A 27,613-nucleotide genomic window follows, 5' to 3' on the forward strand; every position below is an offset into this window, starting at 1 on the left:
GCTTAATTTGATACCACTATTTATGCAATCGGCAAGCAGCTAGGTGAAGCAGCTGATAAGAGCCATTTAACTAGACAGCGAGCCCATCAAGTGTTACCGCTAAAGGACTTCAAACGTGATTGGATTATTTTTCTCCTATGCCTCAACTTCCAGACGTGAACTCGGAATGCAATCATTAATAGTTTTAACTAATGTACAATACCTTTTAAAATAGGTTTCCCTACCAGTGGATTTCTATACTGGAAGTATATCTCTCTGTATTACTGCTTGCAAGCTAATTGCTCTGCAAAAACCCACTCGCAGGAGACCAATATGTCTTATTAATTGCGCATTTAATTGGTGTGCATCGGTACAAGCCTGTAGCTACTCGGACGAAAACATATTAACGGAAACGGGTCAAGAAAAATTACTGCTATTTAATGGTGGCCCAAATTTGTTTTGTCAATTCCTAAGGGCACCCCATACTCGCATTTTATAATTTTCTGTAATAGCGTCTAAAACCTGATTCGAGAGGCTTACATTGGTTGATCATCTATCGTGGTTTTTTATAAGATCAAATTGTACCTTTTCAAAATTTGTGAAAACATTTTCCTAGCTGCATTGCCTATTTCGTGCTAAAAATGTTGATTTGCCTACACTAGAATGGAGTATAATCCATTGCTTACTGGTACTATTTGCAAAAATATCCCATAGTGTAAAGAGTCTTAACTCGAACATTGATGCTATCCTATCAAACATTATTTGGAATAAATACTTTGCACCAGATCATCCCGGTCGACTTGATGGCATTTGGGATGGTGTGTAAACCTCTCGCTCGAGCTGACCACCTTTGTATCACTAGTTCATTTAAGGGAATATTCAAAAGGCGAAGACGCACCTCACTTTGAAATCAGCGAACCCTATGTCGACGGACTCCTATGGCTCATCACTGGGCACGCTATTCACACTATTTCAAGTACAAGGTTATATGGAGGCAGCGAGAGAGACAGCGCTAATTGTTTAGAAGAAAAAAAAAAGCTTAGATTGAGCAGAATGTGTTCGTAACAAAAAAAAAGTCGAAAATAACCAGAGCGCGGTCAGGGGCTGGTCGAATAACCGGAGTCGCGGTGGGGGTATGATAAGGATTGTACCTGCAAAGAGAAAGGAAGCTATCACAACTAGAAAGCCATAAGAGAATAAACGTTAATCCGAGACCCTGCAGTTTCCCTTATTTGGACTAGCAGTTCAAATGCTTGTTGATTACACTGACTACCGTACTGTTTATAAGATGTATAGTCGTTTTATAAACAGGATGAATTTGTGCTACGGCCTTTAGTTTTTTTTTCCTAGACAACATAGATGGGTAAAATAAGCGTAGAGCCTCGACGATGAAGAAATAATTATTTGGATCGGATCATAATTATCTGTTTGGTGTATAAGTGCATTACTGAAAGAGAGACAAGATTTAAGCAGGGCATATGCAAGGATAGTACACAGGAGATCATCCAGCCCTTAAAAATCTTATGACGAAATGATTCATAGACGACCTTCGAGTAGCTGATGAGAGAACTGGAGAACCTTCATGCAAACCTAGTATATTTCAACGGCGGCAAGCTCGGCATCGGTATGAAAACAAGTCTACAATTGACAGCAGTCACAAGACGTAATTACGTTTCGCAAACCTGACTAATATATCTCCGAACCGGTTTAGTTTTTCTACAGGAAAAAAAAAAAAGCTTTTTCAAGGAGTCTGGATTGCTTTATACATGTTACTCTAGTTTTAATGTCCGATCGTCACTAGAACACAAACGGATATTTTTGATGACAGAATTCTACGTATAGGTGTGATTGGAAAGTATTAAATATTCTTAGAGAGGCCTATGGTGCAAGCTTTTAGATCTGTGTGTTCCTGTCGTAAAGGGCATGTATGAATCAGCCATGATTATACGTTGTGTAACGTTGGGTAGTTAGTTTGATTTTCATACAAATCCATTAGTTATCTACTAATTGGCGCATTTTCTGTTTAATTTCAGACGACGGTGATGAGGTTTCCCTTATGTATGCTAAATTTGAGGTAAGCTGTTGTCAAAGTGCGTAATTATGTAGCTCTCTCCAGCAGTCTCCTAGGCAAGCAGTCACTTCTCACTTAGACGAAACGTATACAGTTACCAACCCCCAAGTTCTCTAGTAAACAAGTAATTTATTGTATATCCCTTTCATAATTGAGATACAGCCCAGCCTCATTGTGAACGAAAAACATAAAATTTCTCTAATGAATTGAAGCAGATATTAAATACCTTATCACCCGGTCTAATAGTCAGTTGAATTGGACTGATGAACTGCGTGGTAGGATAAAATTCTGATATTCGCCGTTTCTTCTAGCAACAAATAGTAGCATTGGCAGCTTGTCCTCTTAATTATAGTAATCCCTATAAGCCTTCCGGGTAACTTTACAACATGATTGGAAATATAACGAATAATATAATAAATAATAACTGGAAAATATCCCTACGTCATGCGCAAACTAAACTTGAAGGAACATATATATACTCTTTCCACCGAGCACGCTCATATATGGTCGCTAAGTCAGATCCAAAAGTGACCTTTATTATTTGATACAAACTATACTGTCTTTTTAAATGAGGATCTCCGATTTTCCAATCGTTTCGATTGCTTTGCACGTGTGCAGCAAAATTATAGGCATCAGTGATCCTAATAATAATATCGGATATGTCGGGATGTCTAACACAGGCCAAACATTTGACTGCGGAATAATTACGGAGTTGGCGATCCGCGTTGTGACGAACGACTTGTTTCGCTATCCCTAAGAATATACTCATGCGTTTACTTCATCTATATGGCATGGATGAAGTGGAAATAATGGGTTTAGATATGCCTCAAAAGCCTTGTCACTGCTAAGACTGTTGCTGCTGTTCTAGAAACAATTCCGTTGACTAGTGTCGACGTACGACGTTGGTGTGCACGCCTTCAGTACAATTTTCTAAAACGGAAAGTGATTCCAAACGATAAAGCCTGATTTTGTTGATTTTATATAACAATCAGTTTTAAGTTAGCAAAGCTTTATTAGGAACTGTGCGAAATTGATCATGGCCGACAGTTTCAAAAACGAATCTTACTACACGTAAGTGGACGTGGTCTTCACTTAGCTCGATGTCGATGTCTATTGTTTAGGCTAACGTGACATGTTCACGTATTTACATATACAGGTATATGAGCTCACCCTTAGCCACTATCGGTGGCCAATTTCTTGCTCATTGTCACAGCCTAAGTCCGTCTTCCATACTCAGCGAGATAAGGTCGTTCTCTTTGCGTATTTTGCGCTCGTGACCTTATTTTTCACCGTGTCGCTGATATCTTTCTTGTGACCCACCTGTTCGCGGGGTCTGTGCCGCCCTCTACGGAAACGCCCGCAACTAAAGACCATGAATGAATCAGCTGTTTTTACTCTGCGCTCATTGTAGTAGAACTGTCCTTTCCTATACGGGCCCGCCTTCTTCCCAAGGATGCGTGGGAATGCATGGCCGGTAGCGTAAGTGTTCGCTAGGTGGCGCCGTTAGTCTTGTGAAGTTCCCTACATAAACTCCAGGGGGCACCACATATATTGACGGGATGTAGTAGTAATTGACGGCCTTGACACCGGTTATATCCGATGACATAGTGACATTACGAGTAGACATCGTGCTAGCAAAAGAAACAAATTAAATCGAAGGGGGTCTATGCAGCAAGAAAGAGATGTCGACCAGGAGGTAAATTCGTAATGTTGCTCAATAACACGAAATACAACCAACCCGCTAAATCGGCTACAAATTAATGCTGAAAAGTGAATTTCTAGCTGCTTTTCTACAAAAATCACTATGGTTAACAGTACTCCACCTACAGTGCGTGTACTAGAAAGGGGCCACGATCAAAAAAAAAAGAAGGAAAATACGACCGGTACAAATTGGGTCTTTTTGTTTAGTTAGATTTCTAGTGCAAGTACTTCCACACCGTCGATGCTTGCACGTATGTGCTTAGAATCGATGATCCAATTTGGCTCGAGTCAACTTGACTGAAGGCCACTTGTGGTCAAATATATAATGAGTCACTTTCGATAGGTTGCAATCTTTGCGCTCTCGCTGGTACTCTGAAACTGAACATTTCTCTACAGTTTGTCAGCTGACTTTTCGCTGCCGGTTGTTCCCCCACCGCACTTGTGACTGATCTGATTAGTATAAATTGCCTTCCGAACGGCTTCTTTAGCTCGTACCATCAGCCAAACCAGAACCATCAGTCCAGCGCGAACTATGAATATTATATGAGACCCTTCCTAGTGAGTGAGCTAATGGCAAACCTGATTTACTCCTTACAAAGTTGTCTGCCCAGTGAGCCGTATAACCCCGTTGAGCTTGGAATGCCAGGAAGCCGTTGATGGCTATGGCGGCAGCCGGTCGCAAGGTTTTGTAAGCTTTTAGTGAGCGCCTCCAAGCATTTGCAAACAGGAATAAAACCGGAAGCGAGCTGATGTTAGTCGTTCTTGTCAGACAGTGGCTATTCTCTACACCGCGCTTACTTGGTTTAACCGTTGTTTAGTTTGGATAGGCAGAAGTAAGAGCAAGCCTACCTTGCGTCCATGTCGAGTCAAATACATGTCAAACACAAATTAGCGGTTTGTCGTACAAGGCGGAGGCCGCGAGGGAGATGGTGGTCTAGATCGTCTCCAGTACTGCAGTCGCAATACTTAACGCGTTTTCTACCACTTCCGATGCAACAGTCCTGAGAACCAAAATCTCTTCATCACAGCATTAAGCAATCTATACTCCAAATAACGGCTTATACCGCGTCTAACGCTAGAACTCACGGCTCTTGTGGGGGTTAAAATGAGCCGAGTTGTAAGAGCTGGCAGCCAGTGAGATTTCCAGCGTTATGCAGAGGGCCGGATAGCCGTAACGTTAGGCCCGGCGGTAACGATGGTTCACCATTTCAGGAAACAAAGGCCGCTACTGCAATGTGTTTGCCTAGTGACAAATTAGACGTTTCACTAGTGCAGTGCGGCAGAGTTTCATACGGTACTAGAGTCTATTTGTCTTGTCAATAGCCTTATGCTCTAATTGTATCGCATTGCGCACCAATGTTCTGGGACGTCAGGAGAGGTCTCAGTGATCTGGTCCTGTTTCTATGCTTTCTTTTTCTGCTCTCTCATTCGTCTGATATAGCGCTATCCTTTTTTTGATCAAATCCTCTATCTGGATTTGAAAAACTGGTCCTTCGGTGAACAATGCACATATCTTAGTCTCGCGTCGCTTCATTTTATCGGCAAACGCGCTGATACAGATATATATATATATATATATATATATGTTACCTGACGTTATATATAGATATATAAAACGTCAGGTAATGCGGAAGCAGAATCTGCCGTTTCTGTAAAAGGTTTAAGGAAGCTCTCCGTTTTCCGCTGATGCGATATCATTTTGATAGGGCAACAAAGATTTCGTTTTTGAGTAGCATACAGGCCAGTTCGATTAGCTTCGCTCGAATTCTGAAAGATGGTCCTTGTTAGACGCCGGTTCAGATCCAAAGACTTTGGCATCTTACGGTTAAGCTTTTTGAGATCCGTATGGCTTCTCGTCGTTTTAGTAGAAAGCCAACCAAAGAGAAGAACTCTGCATGCGGATAAAGGTGTCATGCTTGCTAACTGAATACTATGCAGACAGGAAGCACATGACGGCAAGCCAAAGGAACCGAGCATAAGTGAAAACGTATGGATTCGAATCATTCGCTAGAGGTCTCATTGGCGTTGTTTTGAGGTTGTCTGCACCCTCTTTATTTCTCTTTTATGTATCGTCGACAGCAGACTGAAGTAGTTCTCCTGTCCCAAAAGCGCACCTTGGCCAGTCCCAAGAAGCGAGTTCATTTGAACGGTGGCAGGAGCGGTAGTTGTTTTTATACATTAACAAGTATTCAAATCCTCGCTTGGACAGTCTACATTGGATCAACGCCCCACGATAGCTACCTTGTGGTAGAAACCGTGCGTAATCGTGCCGATAGCTCGAACTAGCTACAGGAGAGCAAGTATAGTTATTTGTTTTTACGGATGTTAAAAACACGCGAGAGATACACCTAGGTATATAATCATCGAGTAGGTTCCGTATATATGAATTTCAGGATAATTGGGTATTTAGGGAATCAGAGAGTTCCCTTTGTGTTTTTTTATACCATATAAATATAAAGGTTACAAGCAATGGTTCCAAAAATTGTGGAATATATATTTTTATTAGTGCGTGGTATCTCTAAAAAGAGAGCACTGAATAGAAGTACATATATTGATGTAAGGTATCACGGAGCATAGAAACCTATGAGATACGCAAATACATTTGGGAGTTAATATAATGGTTCGCTACAACGCTCTCTAAATAGTTTGCTAGACATAACGAGTGAACTAGCTTAAAATCGTTACGCCTATTAGATTCTGAAACTTTTACTTCAGATCGGGCACGTTTACCCTGCTACATATACCCCTATCTTCTTTTTGTCTACGAAGATCGCTACTATTAACACAGTTGCTGTCGTTGGGCCTTTAGGCGTTGCGCTCCGTGTTTGCGCTCTCGTAGCGGCAGTTGTTACTTCCATCTATAAAACGGCCAAGGTGGATTATGGATACTAGCGACATCTTAAAGGAAACGGGAACAATCATTGGGACACCTTTCCATTGGTCACGCTTTCCTTGAATTGTTTCAGAAAAAAAAAGCAGCACACGTTTTTGGTAAGGAGTCCCACCCGTAACGGCACGCGCAGATGGTTTGATGTCGGTATTTCATGTCAACTAGGATGCCTTGCAGCGGCAGCGACCCAAAAACGAAGAAGAGAGACTGGCCTTAGACACTCATGCAGGCACGAAAAGCCGGTAGTGCGATGAAGCCTGTCATAAGAGGACGAGTAGAGCGAACGGAATTTGTCTGGCTGAACACAGCGGCGCCAAACATTTAAGCCTTGTCCTGGGACCCACTCAGGCAAGCTCACCTAGCATGTTCTGTAATCTAGAACCGCATCAAGTGCCGTGTTGTTCAACAGACCAAGTTATCTTCCATAAGATTTTCAGTTAGTCGATTATCTCAAGGTATACACGTATCTAATAAAAATGGTTGTAGTAGCAGCAGAAGATAAGATAATGAATGTGATATAATTCGTAAGGTATCACGATCTATAACACGAATTCGTTTGTTGTGTCACAAATATACTGCTACAAGCAAAGTAGCGAAATGTTATAGGACATTTATGTAAGAGTTGATGCTATACCTACTTACGCAGATGTAATGCCCTTCTGGACAGTATCGAAGAAGATGCAACTCGATCGAAGAAGACCTATCTCAGCATTAGCTAAATTATCAAGTTTTAATTGTATGAGCTCGGATATATATGGCTGCATGTGGCATTGTCCCTTGCCACCGCTCGAAAAAATCTCAAGGCCCATACAACATATGTGACGAGAATTACAAGTTTAAGCCAGACACCCGTTCACCCCCTCCAAAATACGATTTAGAGGAAAGCTTGTAGCTGAAGCGACTTATGCTGAAGAAAGCTTAGCTTAGCAATCGATGAAGAATACTGGTTAGGACGAAAATAAAGGCTGACCTTTACGGAGGTGTTCTGCAATTAAATAATTTTAATCTAGGTTTTTGTCTTTATACATTCGCTAATACGTCTAATAATTATTTCTGCTCATGCAGACATATTTGCATGGCCACCTTCTCAGTGAGCTTGCTCGATATCCACAATCTTATGAGTATACTGTTGGGGTATAAATACTTTTTTCGGCGATATACTCATTCAAGAAATATTCTTTTGCGAAGAAGACTTTTGCTTTCGTACCTAACACGAGACGTAGGCACCCAGGCCGAATGCCACCAAAACTATTGTTCCTTGTAAATTACTATTACAGAAGAATTTAATGCTATATACTTTAAGCTGTCGTCAATGAGCTGTATTCTCGCCTATAAGAACATACGCCTATTTAATATATATCAAAAAATTAATAATATGCGATTTAATCTCATAAGTATTCGAACTTGAAAAATGCCCATTAAGATATTACACGTGGCAAGTTTCTATAGGAAAATGCTGAAAGATCTATGTCTTTCTTGCTTTCAATATGGACGAAGTTGCAGGTATCGCCAAAACAGATAATCAAAGGAAATTTCAAATGTTTGTGAGCATTGGGATTATCAAACCTTTTACGGATTTGTTTAATATTTTTTTTTTTTTTCGGATTTGTTTAGTTATCGCCGACAATCCACTACTGAGGTTGGTATAAAGGCGTCAATGGCGACTAAGCCACTATGTCATTCAGTACTAATTGAAATAAACAACTTTGGTCAATCCTAACCTAGTGAAATGATTTTTCCTCAACAAAATGCCATGTCGCCACATACTTCTCTTCTATACAGATGAAGGTTGTGTCATAGTGTCACCATCGTATAACAAGTGCGGTCTTTGCGTTAATACACCTGTGACGTGCAGATAAGAAGGGATATATACATAGTCGAAGAACGACGCAAAAAAGTCCATCTTCGACGCAATAATCAAGGGACGCCCCGGATCCAATTGCGCCCACTTTCATGTTTCCGATCCCTCTTTATAGAGCAACTTACATCGTGTTACCTGTCCACAAGCCCATGCCAAACGAAGTATTTGCTTTTGTATGATAATCTTAATGAACCGAAGTAATCGAATTTACATCGATCTCTATTGTTTCTCACAGAGGTACTTCAAAGATATTACAATTTCTATTGCTGTCGCTCCCACGGTGTTTACCGATGTCTACCGCTGTCAGCCTGAGCATCCATTGCAGTAGCAAACCTAAAGGTTAAAACGACTGAGCATCGCAGAGGACACCAGGACGAACGTTGTCGCCATCGGCACGAAAACGATGCCAGGGACCACTGATCTCTGTTGACTTCGCCGTTTGGCTGTATTGATAAGTGGAGCATTGGACACTCCGGCAGCAGAAGGCAGTGGCCAATTCAATGTAGCAGACTGACTCCATCGAAGCCGCTGGCCCTCAAAAAACTACAATCGAGTGCCAACAGTCACAGGATCAGTACGGAGAAACCGCAGTTACTCACTGGTCACGCAGCCAAGAACGTCGTCTATCTGTGCAAATAGTCGACAGCCGAGGGTTCAGAGCACCTCCTATGAGAGGTACTTGTGTGAAAAGGTGGCGCATTTTGTGCAACCACTCTGTTTGTGACTGTTTCGGATCGTTACGTTATGCAGGTGCGTTGACACACTCGTGTATTTGCACCGTTTGCGTAAAACGTGTGTCAGATCTGCAAGAGTAGCCTGAACTGTTGTGGGGGAGTTCAAGAGCTCAGAATGGGTTTTACGTTCAAATATATAGGTTTGTTGTTATAATTTTTTTGACTCAGTTCGTTATCCGAGGTGAGTTGACGAACAGGGTGGCGCTCAAGTAGACGGGTAGAAGTAATAGGGTTTCTGTTTCTTGTACCGGGCTTCTCGATCCTCTATGGCTGAAGATTTCGCACAAAATTGGATTGCTCCGCATTGCCACTACCAAACTCGCGCAGCGGCATTGAAACGTCCGAGGTAACGTGGCGAGTGTCAAACGAGAAACGTTAGCGTCCAGGGGCACTATCGCGAAGAGGGTTTACGGGGTCGGCCGGGACTTGTCACATTGACGACCTCGCTTCTGCCCCTTCGTCTATCGTTGGGTCGTTTAGTTGCCCCGTTGACGGCTTTTCACCCTCCTAGCCAGCCACCGTTGCCTCCGTTTTTGTCCCTACGGGCCGCCACCCCCACTGCTGCCACCGCTCCGCTGCGGTGAACATAAGAGCGAATCTGTCTTTGGTTGAGAGCTGTCGGCCGAGAGAACTGGTTGCAAACGATGACGATGCCAGCCTCAACTAGCTTGCTTTCTTGCTTGGTGCCTCTGCACCCCTAAGACTCATTGGGTAAGATTTGTTTGGTCTGCTTTGCTTGTGCTGGGCTTGCTGCTGCTGCTGCCGCCGCCGCTGCAACTCAGCAATGTCGTGCTCCCGCTCCGACTACCGCTATTGATGCTGTTGGAGGGGCAATAAAAACAACTCTCCACCACGAGGAGCGGCAGCGCAAATGGCAACTGTAGCAGCTCAGGACAAGCGCCAGCGACTGATACAGGAGCAAGCCAGGCAGCGACGAACGTGGCAGGACGTGGGTGCGCGTCTACTTGCGCGCCCTCTTGCGGCCGAAACGGACCTACGATCAAAGAAGAGAGACCGGGAAGAGAAGACCGTCGACTGTCTCAGAGTCTCAGAGTCCCACTGCGCCCCGTCGAGCACGGAGCTCGTGCTGTTGTTTGGTTTCCCACAATAAGCGCATGTGCTCGCCGCTGGACTTCGGCTCGTCAGCCTTTTTCGCTATTGGCAGATGAGTTGAGACGGCAACGGCGGAGACCGCAGCCCAAGTAGGATCGTCTAGCAAATTGACGATGCCGCTATTAGTACCGCAGACGTCACGAAAACAACCACCGCCGATGTTGGTGATGGAAATCTAGAAGTCTCTAGGGGAACAAAAACGCTAGAGAAAAAAAGTCGGTGCGTTGCTTGTCTGCTGAAAGAATTGTTCAAAAGTGAGCCTAGGTGTTTCATCAGCGTCGACTTTGGAAGTAATAACAACAGTAACAACAACTACTAGTAGTAATCCAACGGCGAGGTTTAGCTGAATAGTTCCTGAATCAAGCAGCAACAATCATCTCTAATAGTGATTTATTGCCTGATCTGCTCTATAAATTGGGTAAGCAGAGGCTGAGAGGGTCTGCTGGGAGTCGCTGAGTCCCGTCAGCAGATGCGTTACACAAATCAGTTACCGATTTATCTTTGAAGACGCCAACGAAGTGTCAAAACCCAGATTTTCAGAGAATTGGCATAAATTTGACACAGGTTTCAGGTTTTCTATGGCGACCCTTAATGTTACCATAATTAAAATCATAGCAACTTCTGCAAGTGCATACACCGTTTTCCAGCTTTAGCTCCTATTAACTTCAGCCCAGACATCTTATAGATAAACTGTAAATACCATTATAGATGTATGTATCGTGTATCGCTTGCCGCGCCGCCACTGAGCACGCGTCGTCGACGCTAACGCGCTTAAGTTGCCGATGATCCCGAATGAAGGCGTGCAGCTCGGCAGTGGATTTATCGCAGTGTGCACACAACAGTTTTTTAGGTTGCTCACATTGTCACTCATGGTCGTTGTGTGCGCACGTACGTGTGTGGGAAGGACAGCGCGGGTCTCCGAAGTTGGTATGGTGACTAGGTTAAAGATGGTGACCATATAGGCGGGTTATCGACACCCGCCGTCGATCATAGATATCATTGGCCACAAAGAGTGCGACAGTCTGCCCGCGCAGACCTCGTGACGACTGCATGGATAGAAACCAGCCCAGTCATGCGGCTTTTACCGATTAGAAGCAGTAACGTGCCGAAAGTGTTAACGTGTGTTGTTTTGGTCTCAGTGCCTGTTGATCATTATTGTTATTATTGTCGAGAAGGTGACTGGTGAAAACGACGACAACGACAACAGTAGCAACAACAAAAACAACAACAACAACAACAACAACCAGTAAAGCTGTCAAAGAGAATGGTTGTCGGCATACCGAATTTGAAGTCGTAGCCTTATTGTATCAAGTGGCTAATTTTCCTTCAGCGTTGACCTTCCGATTATTGATTAACAATCTATCGTATTCTTTATGGATTATCGTAATTATTCGTTGACTTTGTTGACCGAAGACTATCGCTGACAGCCTTCAATAACAAAAGCAACAACAGCAATTTTCCGATTAATCGTCAGATCAGCCGTACCTTCCGACAATTACTCCGAGAGCAGATGACAAAAAAAAAAGTCGTGTTACAATCCCAATCAAACTGAGTCAGCATTTTGTCCCAAGTAGCAAGCCTTACGTGATCTTCACTATCTGACGGCCTATTAGCCAGTGACCTCAGCTACAGGTATAGCAGCTAGAAATTACGGTACCGTTTCAGCATTATCGTCCAGTAACGATCTTCATCAAGCGGGATCGAGCTAAGCTACGAAATTATAAATATAAACTAAACTTATTTAATCCAATCCTTAAGGAATTGTACGGAAAACTTGCTTTTTACCGATCATCAGATTCTTGTGTGCAGGGGCGCTTTGCACGCTCGTCGTGGATACATCTATCTATACATAGTGTAGTTTGTATTGGTGTATGTTGCTACAGCAATTGTCATTATTATCATTATCATATTATTACTATTCCTTCTATTATTTGTTAATTTTTTTCTATTAAAAGCCTTTCGTAGCCTTCATTGATCGTCGATGCGCTGGTCCTTTTATTTTAAGGTCAAAGCAAAACAAACAAAGCTGGTCGTTAGCGTTTCGGTAATATTTCTATCGCTATACAAAGCTACCCTTATTGCTAACCTACCTGAAATCTGCAACTCGCTTGCCAAAGCAATATTGTGACGCATTAACGTTCGTCTATTACGGTTAATATTGTGTGGCGCTGAGGCTTCTTATGCTGGTAATACTGCCGTAATTACTAACTAACCTATCCAGTGCCGACCTGATTGTCGTCAGCCTATTGTTACCTCTACGCAGCAACGCCAGTGCGAAAAAAATCGTGAGAAAGGCACCAAAGCGAATTCTGCCCAGAAAGTGTTCTGAAGTGTATCGTGTAACGACAGCATCAGTGGTAATCAAGCATCGAATGAATCAATCACTCTAAAATATGGTGATGGTTGTATCTTGATTGCTCCGCGAGCAGTGAGGTACTTGCCCTGTCGTCAGTTCTCTGCATCGATAATTTTTCCATCTTATGTGCTTTCGTGTCTGCTTACACATCTAGGATATGGTATAGAAGATTCACCAGAGAGAATCATAGTGTGCCTCCGTAAAACCAACAAAGTTACATAAACATAGCAGTGTACACAAAGGTCAGGTCGACATATTGATATATACAGTACAGCTGTCTCGTCGGAAAGAATCGTCTGCTGAACTTGAAAGTTGGTGAGAAACAAGGTGTCACCCCAAAGAGCCAGAATTTTTTGCTGCTATCCTGTTGCGGCTTCGTGCTGCATACGACGAAGCAACCACCTTCGACCTATACGGTTATCTGTTACGGTCTTAGAGATAGTCTAACAGTCAGTGATTTGCAGATGCAGATTGTGCATCAGGCCGCTGTATTTTGTACAGTTTGGCTACCCTTCCGAAAACGAAGCCTTGAGCTCTCATCAGCCAAATTAACTTTTCGGTAAGCGAGGGCGCCTCCACAGATGACCATGACGACGCGTTTCCAGTTGCAATGGCAAACCACAGTCATTGGTTTACGCACAACGAGATGCCAATCCACTCGAAACGAACGCCATAGACGATTAGCTGTTGATGACGGTTACCCGTCATCGCTCTTAACCGCGGACATTGGCAAGGGAGCGGCCGGTCTCGAACGACACAGCTACTTCTGTCGCTAGGCCCTATCTCTACTGTATCCATTTGCAGTCCGTATCCCTGTAAGTGTGTCCTTTGTTCTGTCCGTTGTTATTGTTCTCTGCGTTATTACCACTGTTTGTGAGCAGTTTCGACACCTACAATACCTCTCTCGAGAGCAGTTTCGGAGCATTTTGACGCTAAATAGCTCAACATAGTTGGGTTTCGCTGCTGGACAGATCCGCGGCTAAAAGGGAGACAGATGCTAGATACGATGTGGCCAAGACAGAGATGTGGGACGCTGCCAGAAAACTCGGAAGAACATGATGAGACGGCGATCGTTGGTTTTAGGTTACGAATACCTTTTTGGTTGCAGAAGTGCTGCTAATCATCGCGCTAACCCTGGTAGCTCGGGTCGGCCGCGACGTCGAAGACGTCTCCGCAGTGGCAACACGAATAGCAGCAACAGCAGAAGTACGTTTTCCTGCAACGACCGAAACAACGGCCCCTCCTACAGGAGTTAATATGGCAGATCTAAATACAGCTATAGCAACCGATACACCTATTTCTACTACTCACCTAGTGCAACAGTCATAAAAAAACAACGACCAAAAACTACTGCTACCAATTACGAATAAATGCGAATTTATCATTGACGAGGTTAAAATGAAACAATTATAAAAATAGATGATGGGTCTGACAGTTCGAGGACGTCGATGACGATAGCATTGACGACCAAGCGGCGAAAATTCTGTCTGCGACGAAAATCTACAACGTAGTGGGGGGGGGGTCATACCTGACACACACTACAGGGTGGATACGTTGCTGCAGAGAGAGAATAGCGCCGGCGAAGCCGTGAGCGACACGGTGGATAACGCCGCCGGCAACCCCGCCGGCGGCGGCGTAAGGTCGCCCTTGGCTTCGGCAGGGGCTGAACCAAACACAGGATCCGGGTCGGGTCCCGGATCGCTTGTTTCGCCCACAGGACAAGCCGCCGCTACTCTGGCTGCGCTCGAAAACCTGGCGCGATCACCGCCCGATTCCCTGGCCGAGGTGGAAGTCGAAATCCCGCCCGGCTGCATTCGCCTGCTACAGCAGCAGCAGCAGCAGCAACAATCACAGTTGCTACAACAGCAGCAGCTATCGTCATCGTCGAAACAGTCATCGACTCGCGCATCGTTGCAGCCGCCGTCATCGCGACACTCGTTCGCCGAGGCATCATCCGATTGCCTTGGCCGAGGTAGTGGGGCAAGTGGCGGGGGCGTCGCAGCGATGCTGACGATGGCGCTCTTGCCGACTGAGGCTGCTGGCGCCAACCGCAGCGCGTCGGTGCCCAACATCCCGGCGACGGCGGTCACCCGGCCGTCGGGCGAGGTAGAGGGCTGCCGCGTCGTCGAGGTGCTCTCGGTGCCCGGTCTGCCGCTCGACCAACGGCGCGCCTCAACGAAGTCGACGTCACAATCGCAATCGTTCAAGCCTTTTGGCAGTGCTGCGGCGCAGGCCGTCCAAGTTGTCGTCAATGCTGGCCGTCGGCTATCGGCGATGTCCGGCTCGAGGCGCACCTCAGACGTGTCCTCGGGCCGGTCTGCTGGGCCGCTACCTGTACAGAGAGAGCTACTGCACTGTGCTTTGCAGAGGCTTCCGATGCGGGACTTCGGCGCGGAAGTGCGGGCCACCATGGACGTCGACCAGTTCCTCATCCAGGCCGTATTACTACTCGACGTACAAGAGACATCACTGGAAGGGATCGTCGACAGGATGCTGCACAAGGTGAGTACGATAAAATGTTTATTCTCCTTGTTATGCGTGTTTTTTTTGTTCTTGCATCATTTTGATGTCTGACTTCTTCTACGTACAACAAAACCTTTACTACTGGTTTACAAATATATATATATATATATATATATATATATATATATATATATATATATATATCCCCAATATTTTTCTATTTCGCTTGTAGAATTAAGGCTTTTTCAGCTAAATAGTTTTTCAAAAGGTGTCGTCAGATAAAAATTTCCCTTAAGTACAGAATCGCTTAAACAATATCCCCCTGTTCTCCTGCTGCATATCGATACTACTACCGAAATGAAAAGTTTCGTTAAAGCAATCGTTGCTTTACGGAAGCTGTATTTTATTTGTCAAAACGAAAAAACTAGTTTCAGGAGTATCAAACTTGTTCATATCATACTTAGGTTGTTGTGCTGGAACTATGTAAGTATATGAAAATTCAGGAGGCAATTTTAATCCTTTTAGTGGCATTTTTCTCGTACTGATATCATGTATAGCTATGCTTCTTGCACGAAGGGGGAAAAAACTGCCCTTTTAACATGTATTTTCAAATTCTAGAATATTATTCACTAATTTTATTAAAGAGCACTTTGAATATTGGGAAATACTTCCTAGCCCGTTTGCCTTTTAGAGAGACGCATATATCGAATCATATAACATGACAGTAAAATTGATACAAATACAATACTAATATAAATAAGATTTTACTCTAATAGTACCTCATAATCTGAATACGTTCCTTATATTATACTTTTTCAATATTCATATAAGGGATATTTTACACTTTATCCAGCTAATATCCTATATTGCAACACTCAGGAATAACCGGATTTATATGCGGCCAAATATTGTAATTGGCTCATAGTAAAATCAATGTCTTATTTTTCATATCGCGCCGCCGTTGGGGGCTATTGGAGCTAAAATATCAGTCGAAGAAGGTGAATGAGGGGCCGGACACACGTTTGGGGGACAAACAGCCTATTGGATAACTTAACCTTGAGTGACTACTTTATTCCGACCTGAACACTCGGGCATGTAGCCTGAGTTCAGTTCCGTATTCCTGTAAATAGTTTATCGCTCGCCTATATCTGTTTCTTATCTTAATCATCTATAGTTCGTGACAGACGCTAGTACTGTCTTCAAATCTACCCTTTTCGTCTCCCCTCTCCAGCTCTCATTTGCCCCTTGCAACTTTTTTATTAAGCCTTTCTCCTACCTTATACCGTTAGCGTATTCTGCTAGATGTTCAAGATGTGTTACTGTTGTGTTTTTCTGGCTGACGTGGCAGGGGCAGCTGGGATACTTGCTTGCATGGTGCCACTGTACCTTACATCTGCTCTCATTGTGGTTTCAATACAATATACTTTCCCACTTAAATTATTCATGTTCTTGGAGCAACGGCGTCGGCCTGGCCTGAATTTGCCTGCGCTTCCGCTGAAGCTTCTACCTGAACCTGCACCCAGCCATCGCACTTTGCGTGCAACTTTGTAAGAGGTTCGCCACCCTAGCACATAGCGTTGTTAATAGGGTTACCTCTGTGCAGACAGTCCAACCTCAGGGCATTGCGGCAGGAAACAAAGCGATTCGTGTGTGGGAACGAAACACAAAAGAAGCGAAAAGTACGAGGAAAGGGAAAAAAGCGCCGAGTTGACGAACGAGCTAAATAAAAAGGTGTTTTGAAAATTTGAGGCAACAGATTGTAATGACGTAGGCATATTTCACATAGGGTGGCAGTTAACTGAAACTGAGGATAGTAGTACCTTATTAGTTTCCCCTGGGCAGCACCAGTCATGTGAAGCGGTCAGTTTCTGGTGTTTCATTCTTTCGACGATTTATGTGGCGATTTTTGCTGCATCAGTTGATAAGGCGCATTCCCCTTACTGTTTCTTATCGGTCAACCATGACAAGAACTCTATCAATAGGATCCATAAAGGAAATTATCAGTAACCTTGTTCTATCGTCCTTCTTAACTCTAATTATTGTACTTAATACGTTTTAGAGACCTACTCAAATTGTACACTAGAAGTAGTCTTAGAGATGCATCCTGCTTCAAGTGTTTTCGCTTCTTTCCCCAATCCCCATGTTTATCCTTTTTCCTACATCAACGCCTTGTGTAACAACGCTGTGAGCGGCGACAAACCGAACCCATATAGCTCAGTATTTTTAACAACAGCCAGCTACTTCTGCTGCTGGTCCTGCTGTAGTGAACAGAACCCAGGTCCCCCTGTCGACCAAGACGTTTGTTGTCAGACCAAAGATCCGTCTCCTTTCTTTTTGCTTTTTCACAAAAAGCTAACGCCCGACGAACGCCTTTCCTTTTGGCCACAGTAAATATTTGCCCAGCCAGCTGGGCGGCCATGCAGCCACCGTTTGGTAGGTCTTCGGCTACTAGCCAGTGGCGTTGATCGGCCTACCTTTTCGCACTTAAGCCCCACAATCATTCGCATGTTGAAACGAAGAACCTGCCTCTGAGTTCTTTCTCTTTTTTGTTTTGGCAAGCATTTTCTCGTTAAAGGATTTGTTAGAAACGAGGCAAGCCAAGTCGAGCTTCTCTGTCGATGCTGGCGGTGTCCAAAAAAAGACTCCAACTGTGTTCCTAAGGTTAACGATGGACGTTCCACTCTATTGAAGTCGTTCGTCCATCGGACACGGCCGTTGACGCCTCCACTACTGTTTCTTTCTATTGGTCCAAGACCACGATCGTAGCCACACTGTCGTTCCATGAGGACGGCAGGCTAGTTTCAGCAGCCTTTACACACTGAGTGACAGAAAGAGGCACCTGATCTCAGCGTTACAGCCGTCTTCCGCTAATATTTTCCTATAAGTACTTTCATTTTCTTTGTTTCTTTTTCGTGTCTTTGCTCTACCACATTTTTTATTTAAACCGGGTCGATCGCCCAAGTGGCTTTCTAATAACACTCTGGCTCTCAATTCGCTGTTCCGGCCCTAGTGGTCGTCGTTTGTCCTTCAAAAAAAGACTATATGCTATTTAGAGAGACTAACGCGTATGAGAGGCATGCTCAGACATATCGGCAGGAACACACATGGAGACCCGTAGCAACGATCACTCATCAGAATGTTTTCTGCTGGTAATTGTACACAAAAAGTAATCGTCTCTGAAGTGAGTGGGTTGGGCCAAGTTTACATTGGGCTGAGAGCAGAAACTGATTGTAGGACCTTTGCACACAGATTGCTAGATGAGCAGGCCCCGTTGAAAACAAGGTTGGATTTAATGTATTGCAATAAGGGTGCAGCAGGTCTCGTAGGGATTAACTTTTGTCTACATACACCTTGGTGACCTTGGCGGTAACCTACCTGCATACGAAGTTGCCTGTGGACTAGCTGTACAAGTGATTTTTTAAAAAACAAATTGCCAGAAAAGCCGCGGCGCATTCAGTTGGTAGTCGCATCTGATGATATGCCACAGCGGAAGGCAATACCCAACAATAGACAGCCCACTTGCCTATCATCCGTTGGCGACGACCAGCTTTATGGGATACTTTACTTTTAGAACTCATTTGACAGTTTGGGTTGTCCACGGCTGCTGGCAACTAGACTCCGCTTGTGAATGATCGACTGATAGCTTACGCCGATTGTAAGGAGCCAAAGGTTTTCCGAAACACTGCTTCTAATTACCGATCTAACATTGGTTTTAACAATTAAACATTAATATTGATTATGTCGTTCCCTTGTCGTTAACGCATTTAACGCAGCAACAAGTGTTAGCTATATGGAAATGTGGATAGACCCAGACCGAGTGGAACAATAGAATTCGCTAGCATTTGTTTCAGTTATAAAAACCCTATTAGGCGTTTGAGACGTCGCTGTTATAAACCATTGACAAACCACAGATGTTCCTTGTGGCCGCCCCGAGCACCGGCTGCTCATTCTACATAGTCACTGTACCTATCTACATTACTGCAATTAAACTGTCGCACATAAGTGCCTGTATCGCTGCTGAATTCGGTGAGGTACATCTACGACACCAATAGTAAGTCGGTGACATTTGCTAGTTTGGGGGACATCGACTAATGGCGATTCACTGAAGTTTGATCTACGCCGGTAGCACGAATTCATTGAATATAATGTATGAGAGAAGAGACTCTCAGCGGTCCGGAAGGGAGTAATCTAAAACATCAGCGTCAATGAGCTTTGATCGAGCGCGCAAACCTCTAGGCGGTTGACGTCTCTCCTCAGTAAAAAAAATCGGGTCCTCGAATAACAACTACACAACGATGTCAGTGACTGTTCTCCAACGGACTGGTCACCCGAGAGGTGACCGAGACCTACTCTGGTGGGCATGAATATAATTTCCGAGTTTGAAGACCTTTCGAAAAAACAATGCTTTGTAGACGCGGGCATAGTATAACCGATAATAGTACCGATCACCACTTCTACCGGTTTGCTTCAGGTCGCATCTTAGCCTTATTAAACAGCTCATGCCTCCTTTCAGCGAGAACATGCGCTCTGCTAAGAATTTGTTTGTTCAGGTTGATAGTAATGCAGAAACGTCGTAGGTCGATTTGGCATCAACTAGATTTTCCCATTTGTGTAAAATTAATGCGGATTTCCGGCGATGCTGAGCACGTACGGCCACATTAACAAACCGGATGTAAACAGCCTTTCTCTGCTAAGTGCGGTAGTGCTACAGCGAACAAGGCGTGTAAAGGCTTCTTATATTATGCACTATTCCCCCAATGGTTGAATACGGGCGCCCGACCACCGTGTCTACTAAAAAGTTTGATAGACCAAGCGGTCACTAAGCTCAAGGCAGTGGTCGAATGGAATTGCAAATGCGGTGACTTAAAAAAAATGCAGTCAAAAGCCAGCGAACTTCAGACAGCTAAAAAGCTATCTTAAGTTTGCTGGTTCTATTAGCAAGTTTAGCTAATATGACATAAATAGATAGCCAAAGTATGGGCTGTAGCTGTTAATCTTCAGAAAAGCATCATCTGTCCAGATCTTTGATCCCGAGTTGGAAAAAAGCAAGCGAATTTAATGTTTGTAAATGTTAGAATATGAGACAGTCTGTATTCTGCGTGACTAAATAAACATCACGTTTTATATTCACCTGTGTGCCGTACCCCTTCAGACTTTTTACCATCGACATATACGTCGAGCCTGAGGCATTAGGGAAAATTGGGCCTCTAAACTTAAAACAGTCGTCCAACAAAATTGGTAGTCTTACTCCAAATGATACTTTAAATGGGTACCCTGCTCTGCTAAGAAGAATACAGTTTATAATCTAACATGCATTATAGAACTCGAGATCTATGTGCATGACGCAGTTTCTTCGATATGATCTTCAAGTGTCCTTGTTTGTACTCTAATCTTTTTTCTTCGGAAAGCAAGTGTTTGATGAAGACTCATTTACTGGCATTTTGTATTACTGCTAATACGATTTGTTTCAAATAGGCAACATCAAAGGCTCCGACCTGTCAAAAGATTGAAGAACGATTTTCAGCACATCTTATATTTAACGACAACAACTAAGTGTTTGTTTTTCGAGTAGTAACCTACCTTAAAACGTAATAGTAGATGTTTGAATTCAGTTAATCATGACTATCATACATTTGCACCGCGACCATTTCATACAAGTGGACCAGCCCAACGATTCTGTCAGTGACAGGTCGTTAAAGCACGCCTAGCTCAACTCCTTTTAAAGTTCCTGTATTTGCGAGTCGGTCCCTTTGCAGCACTGACTCCTAGTTCTGAATCGACGATTGGTCCTCTAAAGCTGTCTGGCCAACTTTCGCCTGTGTCAGCATATAAAGAGGCCACGCTGACCTGTCTCATCACATCTGGGTAGCCTACTAGCAGAACAAAATTCCAGGCAGGCAGGCAGGCAGACGGCAAAATGTCTGTCAAATATTGTATTGAGAAGAATTAACACTTTATGGAAGTTCAATCTGAAGCTGTCTTTCGACATAGGGGACGATTTTACACGAAAAAAGGTTCATTCAGCATTATTCGTTGTACGGCATAGGTTGCTTGTATAAAACAACGCCAAGTACACTACTATACGTGATAAATCTGTTGCCAACCTAGACGTGAGCCTTTAAAACAGAATGTGTATAGTACAAGAAAGTACACTATGACAAGAACACATCACACCTTGATTTTTTTTGTTTGAAATTTGTTTGGATACGTTTAACGCGATGGTATTGTAGCGTTTTTTGAAACATCCTGTTGTGCTCACCTGCAATCCAGTTTAATACTCAGTCTGAGTAAAAAAAGGAAGTTCAAAAAACTGCAGAAAAAACAAACAGATGAAGAGCAAGTCACAGAGTGCATTAAATCAACTCTTTGCGACATCGCAATCAGAAACTATAGGTAATATACTACCTTGTCAAATTTCTACTGAGATTTCCCTCTCATTACAAACCGTATCTGGTACTTCTGTAAACATTTTGGTCCGAGTATACGGAGTTCGTGAACCGTACAATTAGTTAAAAACATCATTTCACCTATTTCTTAAACTTTTGATCGAGGACATCCGCTAAAGTAGTTCTGAAGGAATCTATTTGTACGACAAACCTGATTCATGTTAATAGTGCGGTTTGTTAATAATAGCGACTCAAGTAGTACTTAATATCTAAAGAAGTACCCACTTTACAGGTATAAACATCATTTTGACTATCAGTGTGGACTATGTGCGTCGCTTATGGCTAGAATTATGATGATTTCACGGAAGAACGTACAACGGCAACTATTGCTTTTGTTCATAGCGAATATCAACAAAACAGAATCGTGTAACCCTGTAGAATCTAATTAAGCAGACGAACTATTCGTCTGCATTTTCACTCGCGTTCTCCTCCATGCTGCAGTTCGATCATAAATATAAACAACTTACGGTCAGCTTTAATCCATCGGTATATGCCTTTTGCGACATTATTTATATAAACGTAAAAATAGCCTTATTTACAATTTCTTGCTACTGTGTGAGTTTTAAAAGTATTCGATTGGTATACGGTCGATCAACAGAAATTTAACAGGGCTTTTGCGAGGACACGCCTTTATCGTTTACATGTTTACGTTTCCTTTGGCGCCTGAAGAGATCTGAACCGTTTGAAAACTGCGGGCTATATTCATAACAAAATGGCGTAAAAAATTTAGTAGCAGTGCTGCCGCCTATTTTCGCCGGCGCAAGTCAAGAGGCCCGCCGAGGCAGGCAATAGAACTACGAATACTCTACGGTCTGAAATAACCTTAATTGTTGAAAGAAGGAAAATTTTTGACAATAATGCGTCGCCGCCGTATCTGTCGATAGAAACCTAAAATATGACTTATTTTAGTTGTGGTTTGCCGATTTCGAACTATTGTATAATATCCACGTATAACGCAATAGAGGTGGCACTTCCTAGAAAAAAAATGACAGCATATTTATACATCGTGAGGACGAAGTGATAAGACTCATCATCATTGGCTGGTGCCTCTTGCTACTACAGCAATAGTGTTTATTAACCGCGCGTGTCCTTTGGCCTGCCAAGACAGAAAACGCATGTCGTTTGGACTTCAAAGCTGGCGTGGGCGTATTCAGTGCACGCAAATTTTATGGCTGTGGATTTGGCCGTATATACGACAGCTGTCTGTATGTGGCGGCGCGATTACAAGATCAAGAAGCGGTAACAGAATGCAAAAAAAGCTGATTTGTTTTTTTTTTAGGTGAAAAATGACTGCATGCTAGCTAGGGCTAACTTAAACTGCGCTAGTCGCCGCCTGTTAATAATATGACTAATTGTTTTATGGTTAAAACACACTATTCGGTAAAGGTAAGTTATAACAGAGCATCTTGATGTTGTCCTATCTTTGACAGGTATACGACCTTCGTAGATGCACATGGCGAAACTAAAATTGCGATAGATGGCGGAGTCGCTACTTACGCAAATCATTGTTTCTAAAAATAGCAACGATCTGACTGCCTCATAGTTCCTAAATTGCAATTGAACTTTGAGAAAAAAATATATGTAGATAACGAGAACGTAAACGACCGCCCGTTCTGTGATATATCATTTGTTTGCTATATAGTTAGTTCCTATATGAAACATTGTCTTTATTTACGTTCGTTTTTATCTAAGTACACTTGTGGTGTGTATGTATCGTTGGCGTATTTATCTCTAACCAAATGCGTTTATAATGTCGGTACGTATATATTTAATTAATCCATAGCCAACACTTTACCCCTCTATAACAGACAGAACAGGCAAACCACCATTTTTAAAAAGCATCGTCTCTATGGCATGTCGGAAATGAAATCAATTACCTTCATGCAAACAGCTGCATCTATTTAGTTTTCGTTGTCTTCTTATCCTCTTACAGACATTCCAGTCGGCTTTGCCTCAGATCGAGTATTCAGAGCGGTCCTTATTTTCAGCTGTAGTGGTTTCAGGGACTAGAGTTAACACTGCCACTACGGCGGAACTCCCATTTTACATTCGGCCTGTCGGGAAGGAAAACTTGTACTTCCGTTTTGCGTCTTAAAACTTTTTTCCCTTTCCGTTAAAAATCTACGTCGAAATGGCAGCACACCAAATAGCTGCAGTGGCCTCACACTATCCCAGTTTGTGTGCGCTCCTATTAACGTGTACGGCACCCGCCTGTTTAACTTCTGTTGCGACCACCTATCGATTCGATTCAGGTAGATATTTCTATATATCCTGATAGCGGGCTCTCATTGACGCTACTGGTAGTACTGTTGTCACTAGCTAGAATGTAAATAGCGGCGGGAGTCACTCTAGCGACCTCTGGCTGGATGCAATCGTGTTCAGTTACCACTTCGATTGTATCGTCTAGATGTGTATACCATAGTCGCGTCTGTACTTGTCGTATTGTTGTATATATGTCGACGTGGCGGTCTTTTCTAAATCCGTATATGCTATTGAAAGTAACACATTCAGAAGCAATTATCTTGTAAATATTTTGGGCCATTTCCAACACACCCAACCATTACTGTTATTATTTTATGACGCGTTTCGGTTATCTTCGGGAGTTCGTAGCACACATTAAAGTCAGTCGGATATTTGGGAAGAAATTAGAAGAATAATTAAGACACCGCTTAAGCAGCTTTCCTTTTTTAGATTGATGCTAGAAAGACAAGAGTCTCTTCCAAGCGCTGTCTCGCTCAGTACCGGTACTACGCTAAAGGTCAATCGCCCATGGTGCGGCTGCTTATGTCCTAGATTTTTAGTAAGAGGCATACGCCACCTGTATAGCCGGAAGATATTCTTCTGTTGGACTATCCAGCCATTCGTTGCTTCGTCTCATTTTCCGACAATCAGTGGCCTGCCATAGGATCGCGTTCTATACAGCTACAAACAATTGTGCCTCTATTGGAAAACAATTCGGTTGCTAGTCTTGCCGACGGCAATGATCCCTATAGGGATGACTCCGTTAAAGTCCTTGTGAACTGTAGTCAAGTGAGAGCTCGCATCGTATTTGAGGCATTATATACGAGCCCACCATATCATTCAACAAATCGATGGTCACTACTCCGCTGTAAAAGCGATACGAGATTCAAGGCAACGAGTCTTGTATAAATGGTATGGATGGTAGCAGTAACATTAGCGGGGAACCTTAGTTTCGAGCTGAACCTTGAGCTTGTCGAAATCTTCAGTAGTTGATGTGGCATGCCGCTATCCTCAAGCGGACGAACAAATCAAGCACGTACCAAATAGTATTTGTGAGCAGCTTCTACAGCGAGTCAGGCTGGCAGGGAAGAGGAGACAAACGAAGGCAGAGAAGATAAGGGACGGGCAAGATCGGTAAAGCAGTCGACAGAAGGACAAGAACTCGCTAAGGGCAACGGGCTTGCAGGGGGCATGTACTAAGGGCAAGCTCCAAACAGAACTTATTCTCGCTGCCAGCATATACTACTGCTACCCTTGATGCTGCCGTCGGTTTCGGCTGTTGCCGGCAGCGGTCGCCATCGCCATTGCGGATCGATTAGTCCGTCCCCGTGACCCGACTGCGTCATTCCTCGGCTCTCACCCAAGTCAGATGTTAAACCCTCTCAACCCCCCGTTCCAAATTCATTACTATTATTAGCAGCGGATGACAGATGTAGCTATGGCAGCGGTACCAATAGCGATCGCAGAGGACACTGTCCAAAGCAAAGCCGTGGGTAGCAAGCAGTCTAACGTCGGGTGCTGCTTCTGCTGCTATTACGGATGCCAGGAATGATGATGATGAATAGGTCTTCTGCGGTCTATTGTTGGCTTTCAGCCGTTGCCTAATAGTCCATTGCCGTTGAGACTATATGCGGATTATAGATACGAATGCCTTTGTATATCTCTGCGTGCGTGCGTTAGAGTGTGTGTGTATGTCTGTGTGTATGTGTGCATATGTACATGTCTGAATATCTGACAGTGGCTTGCGTTCAGCTGCCGACTCGACTCAACTCAACTCTGTCAACTTTAGTGGACTGGGGAACCGAAAAGCAAGGCTAGTGAAGGCCAAAGCGACAAGACCATCGAAGCCCTCCAGCTCGCTCATCCCTTTACGGTACCCTACCCCCTGCACTGCATTCCCTCAATTTATTCGACTTGGCTGGCCCATGCTATGAGCTTTAGCACCGAGGGGTGTAGCTCTCATGTCGCAGTATTGCCAGTAGCGGCTGCTCTTGCCTCTGGTCCTGCAACAGCAGCAGGGGCAGCAACAGCTGGAGCTTTCTTCAACGCAATACGTAGAAGCAGTAGTGCTCAGAAAAGAAGTCAAAGTGACGCAGACCAAAGAGGCTTTTTCTACCATCGAGCATTCACAAGCACAGTGGCTACGCAATGACTTCGGCTGCTTGCGAGTCTATGATGATCAAATTTGTTCTGTTTTTGGGAGGCGGATGGCTCTCGACCAAATCTGCGAAAACTCGGTAAGAAGCAATGGTGTTCGGTGCTAAACAGAAAGGGGCAGCAAATCGATACTACCAAGCAAGCACGATGTTGCTAATAAGGCAAAGAAAGGCACTGAAGGGAAAACCGAGCGTAGAAAAATATAAAGTATCACTTGTGATCGAAGCGTCCGATGGAGAAGAACGAGCGCGCAGAACAGCACCTTTTGATGGGAACCCAAGTCTGAGGTAAAATACACTTCGAGGCTGGGGCAATGGACAAAGATAAAAAGTCAGTCGAAGAACGCGTATGCTAGAGCATGATAATGCGAATCTGCGCTAGAATATGCTAGAATATAAAGAGAAAGCGAGAGAACAAGCAAATCACGGCCGTGTACTTCTCGTAGCCTGCCACGCTGCTACCGTCGCAGCCGATTTTCGACCTTGTTGCTGTGATGTAGAAGACCATCGGCACTGCAGGGTATTCCTTGTTGTCGAACGAGTTTTCGCATTCGTTTTTTCGTTCTAGATTTCCTTAGTAGATGACATTCTGTTTCCGCATTGGCAGACGTAGGAAATGGTACGAGGCGGAAGCTTCTGCGGGCGGCTGGCCTCTACTAGTTGTACAATGACAGTAATCTCAGAAGGAACTGCAATAGTGCGAGGTTCGGATCGAAGCCGGCGAAGGTGAAGTTTATGCCTGCCTGCAAGTGGTATGAGCATGCGTGTACTCTGACGCCTGTTTAGTTAGTGGTCATGATGATGGCGGCGATGGTAAAAGTGGCATCAACGATCAAGGAGATGTGTTACGAGGTAAAGGCGCGAAAGAGGAGATGGTGGTAAAACATGTGGGGACGGGGGCAGAAGAAGCTCCGGCCCAACTCAAGAGGAATGGCGGAAAGGCAGCAGCATTCGAACGCTCCCGGTAAATATATTCGCTGACTTGGTCTCGTCGCGAAAACACATATTTACGCTACAACATAGCTTAAAAGTCGAAAGCGGTCTAATGGTAGTTTGGTGGGTCAGAAACACAGAACGCTTTGCTCAGAACCAGGGAAAGCGACGCTATCATGAACCGCGTATTCCCAAAACCACTATCCGCTGGGCGAGCTGGTCTCAGTTTAATACAAGATCAGAGCACGGTTGTGTTCCGTGCAGCGTCACGCGACCAAAACGCTTCAAAAGCAGCCGGTGGTAGCATTATCAACAGCAGCAAACAGCTCTTCAGGCATTGAATATATGGGTTGAACCGGGGGGAGAAACAGAGGAAGAAAGAAAAAAAGCAAAGAGTGAGAGCTGGGGAAAGTGTTCAGAAAACCAGAGCCGATCGCCCCTAACCACACGACAAACGGACGTGGCTAAATGGCGCTACGTCAGTCGGCTGTTAGCAGAGCGTCGCCACGTACGTGCTGTCTTTTCAGGCAACATAAATGCCGTAACTTCCACTTTAATGTAAATATTCGACCGACTTCTTCTGTATAGGGTTCAAACTAACTCATTAGTCTGATATGAAATTCAACGGAGATCAAGGCGGGTCTCCAATAAGAACGTCAACGTATTATA

General features: G+C 43.9%; 1 protein-coding gene and 1 long non-coding RNA gene across 15 annotated transcripts in view; one reads left to right on the forward strand and one right to left on the reverse strand.

The window, feature by feature from the left end:
• LOC111245953 (solute carrier family 4 member 11-like) overlaps positions 1 to 27,613 on the forward strand; it is a 424,503-nt gene that overhangs the window by 223,101 nt on the left and 173,789 nt on the right. For 2 of the 6 annotated variants that reach the window (XM_086981585.1, XM_086981586.1), the window contains exon 1: positions 2,066 to 15,207. In XM_086981585.1, coding sequence (XP_086837711.1) covers positions 14,710 to 15,207 — 498 coding nt within the window. In that variant the 5' untranslated portion in view covers positions 2,066 to 14,709. The other 4 variants (XM_086981587.1, XM_086981589.1, XM_086981588.1 and 1 more) reach the window with 4 other exon arrangements.
• LOC111245956 (uncharacterized) overlaps positions 1 to 27,613 on the reverse strand; it is a 106,706-nt gene that overhangs the window by 31,267 nt on the left and 47,826 nt on the right. The gene's annotated exons all lie outside the window — the stretch shown is intronic.

Source organism: Varroa destructor, unplaced genomic scaffold (assembly GCF_002443255.2).
Source record: "Varroa destructor unplaced genomic scaffold, Vdes_3.0 BEIS01000002.1, whole genome shotgun sequence".
In the NCBI taxonomy this organism is placed as follows: domain Eukaryota; kingdom Metazoa; phylum Arthropoda; class Arachnida; order Mesostigmata; family Varroidae; genus Varroa; species Varroa destructor.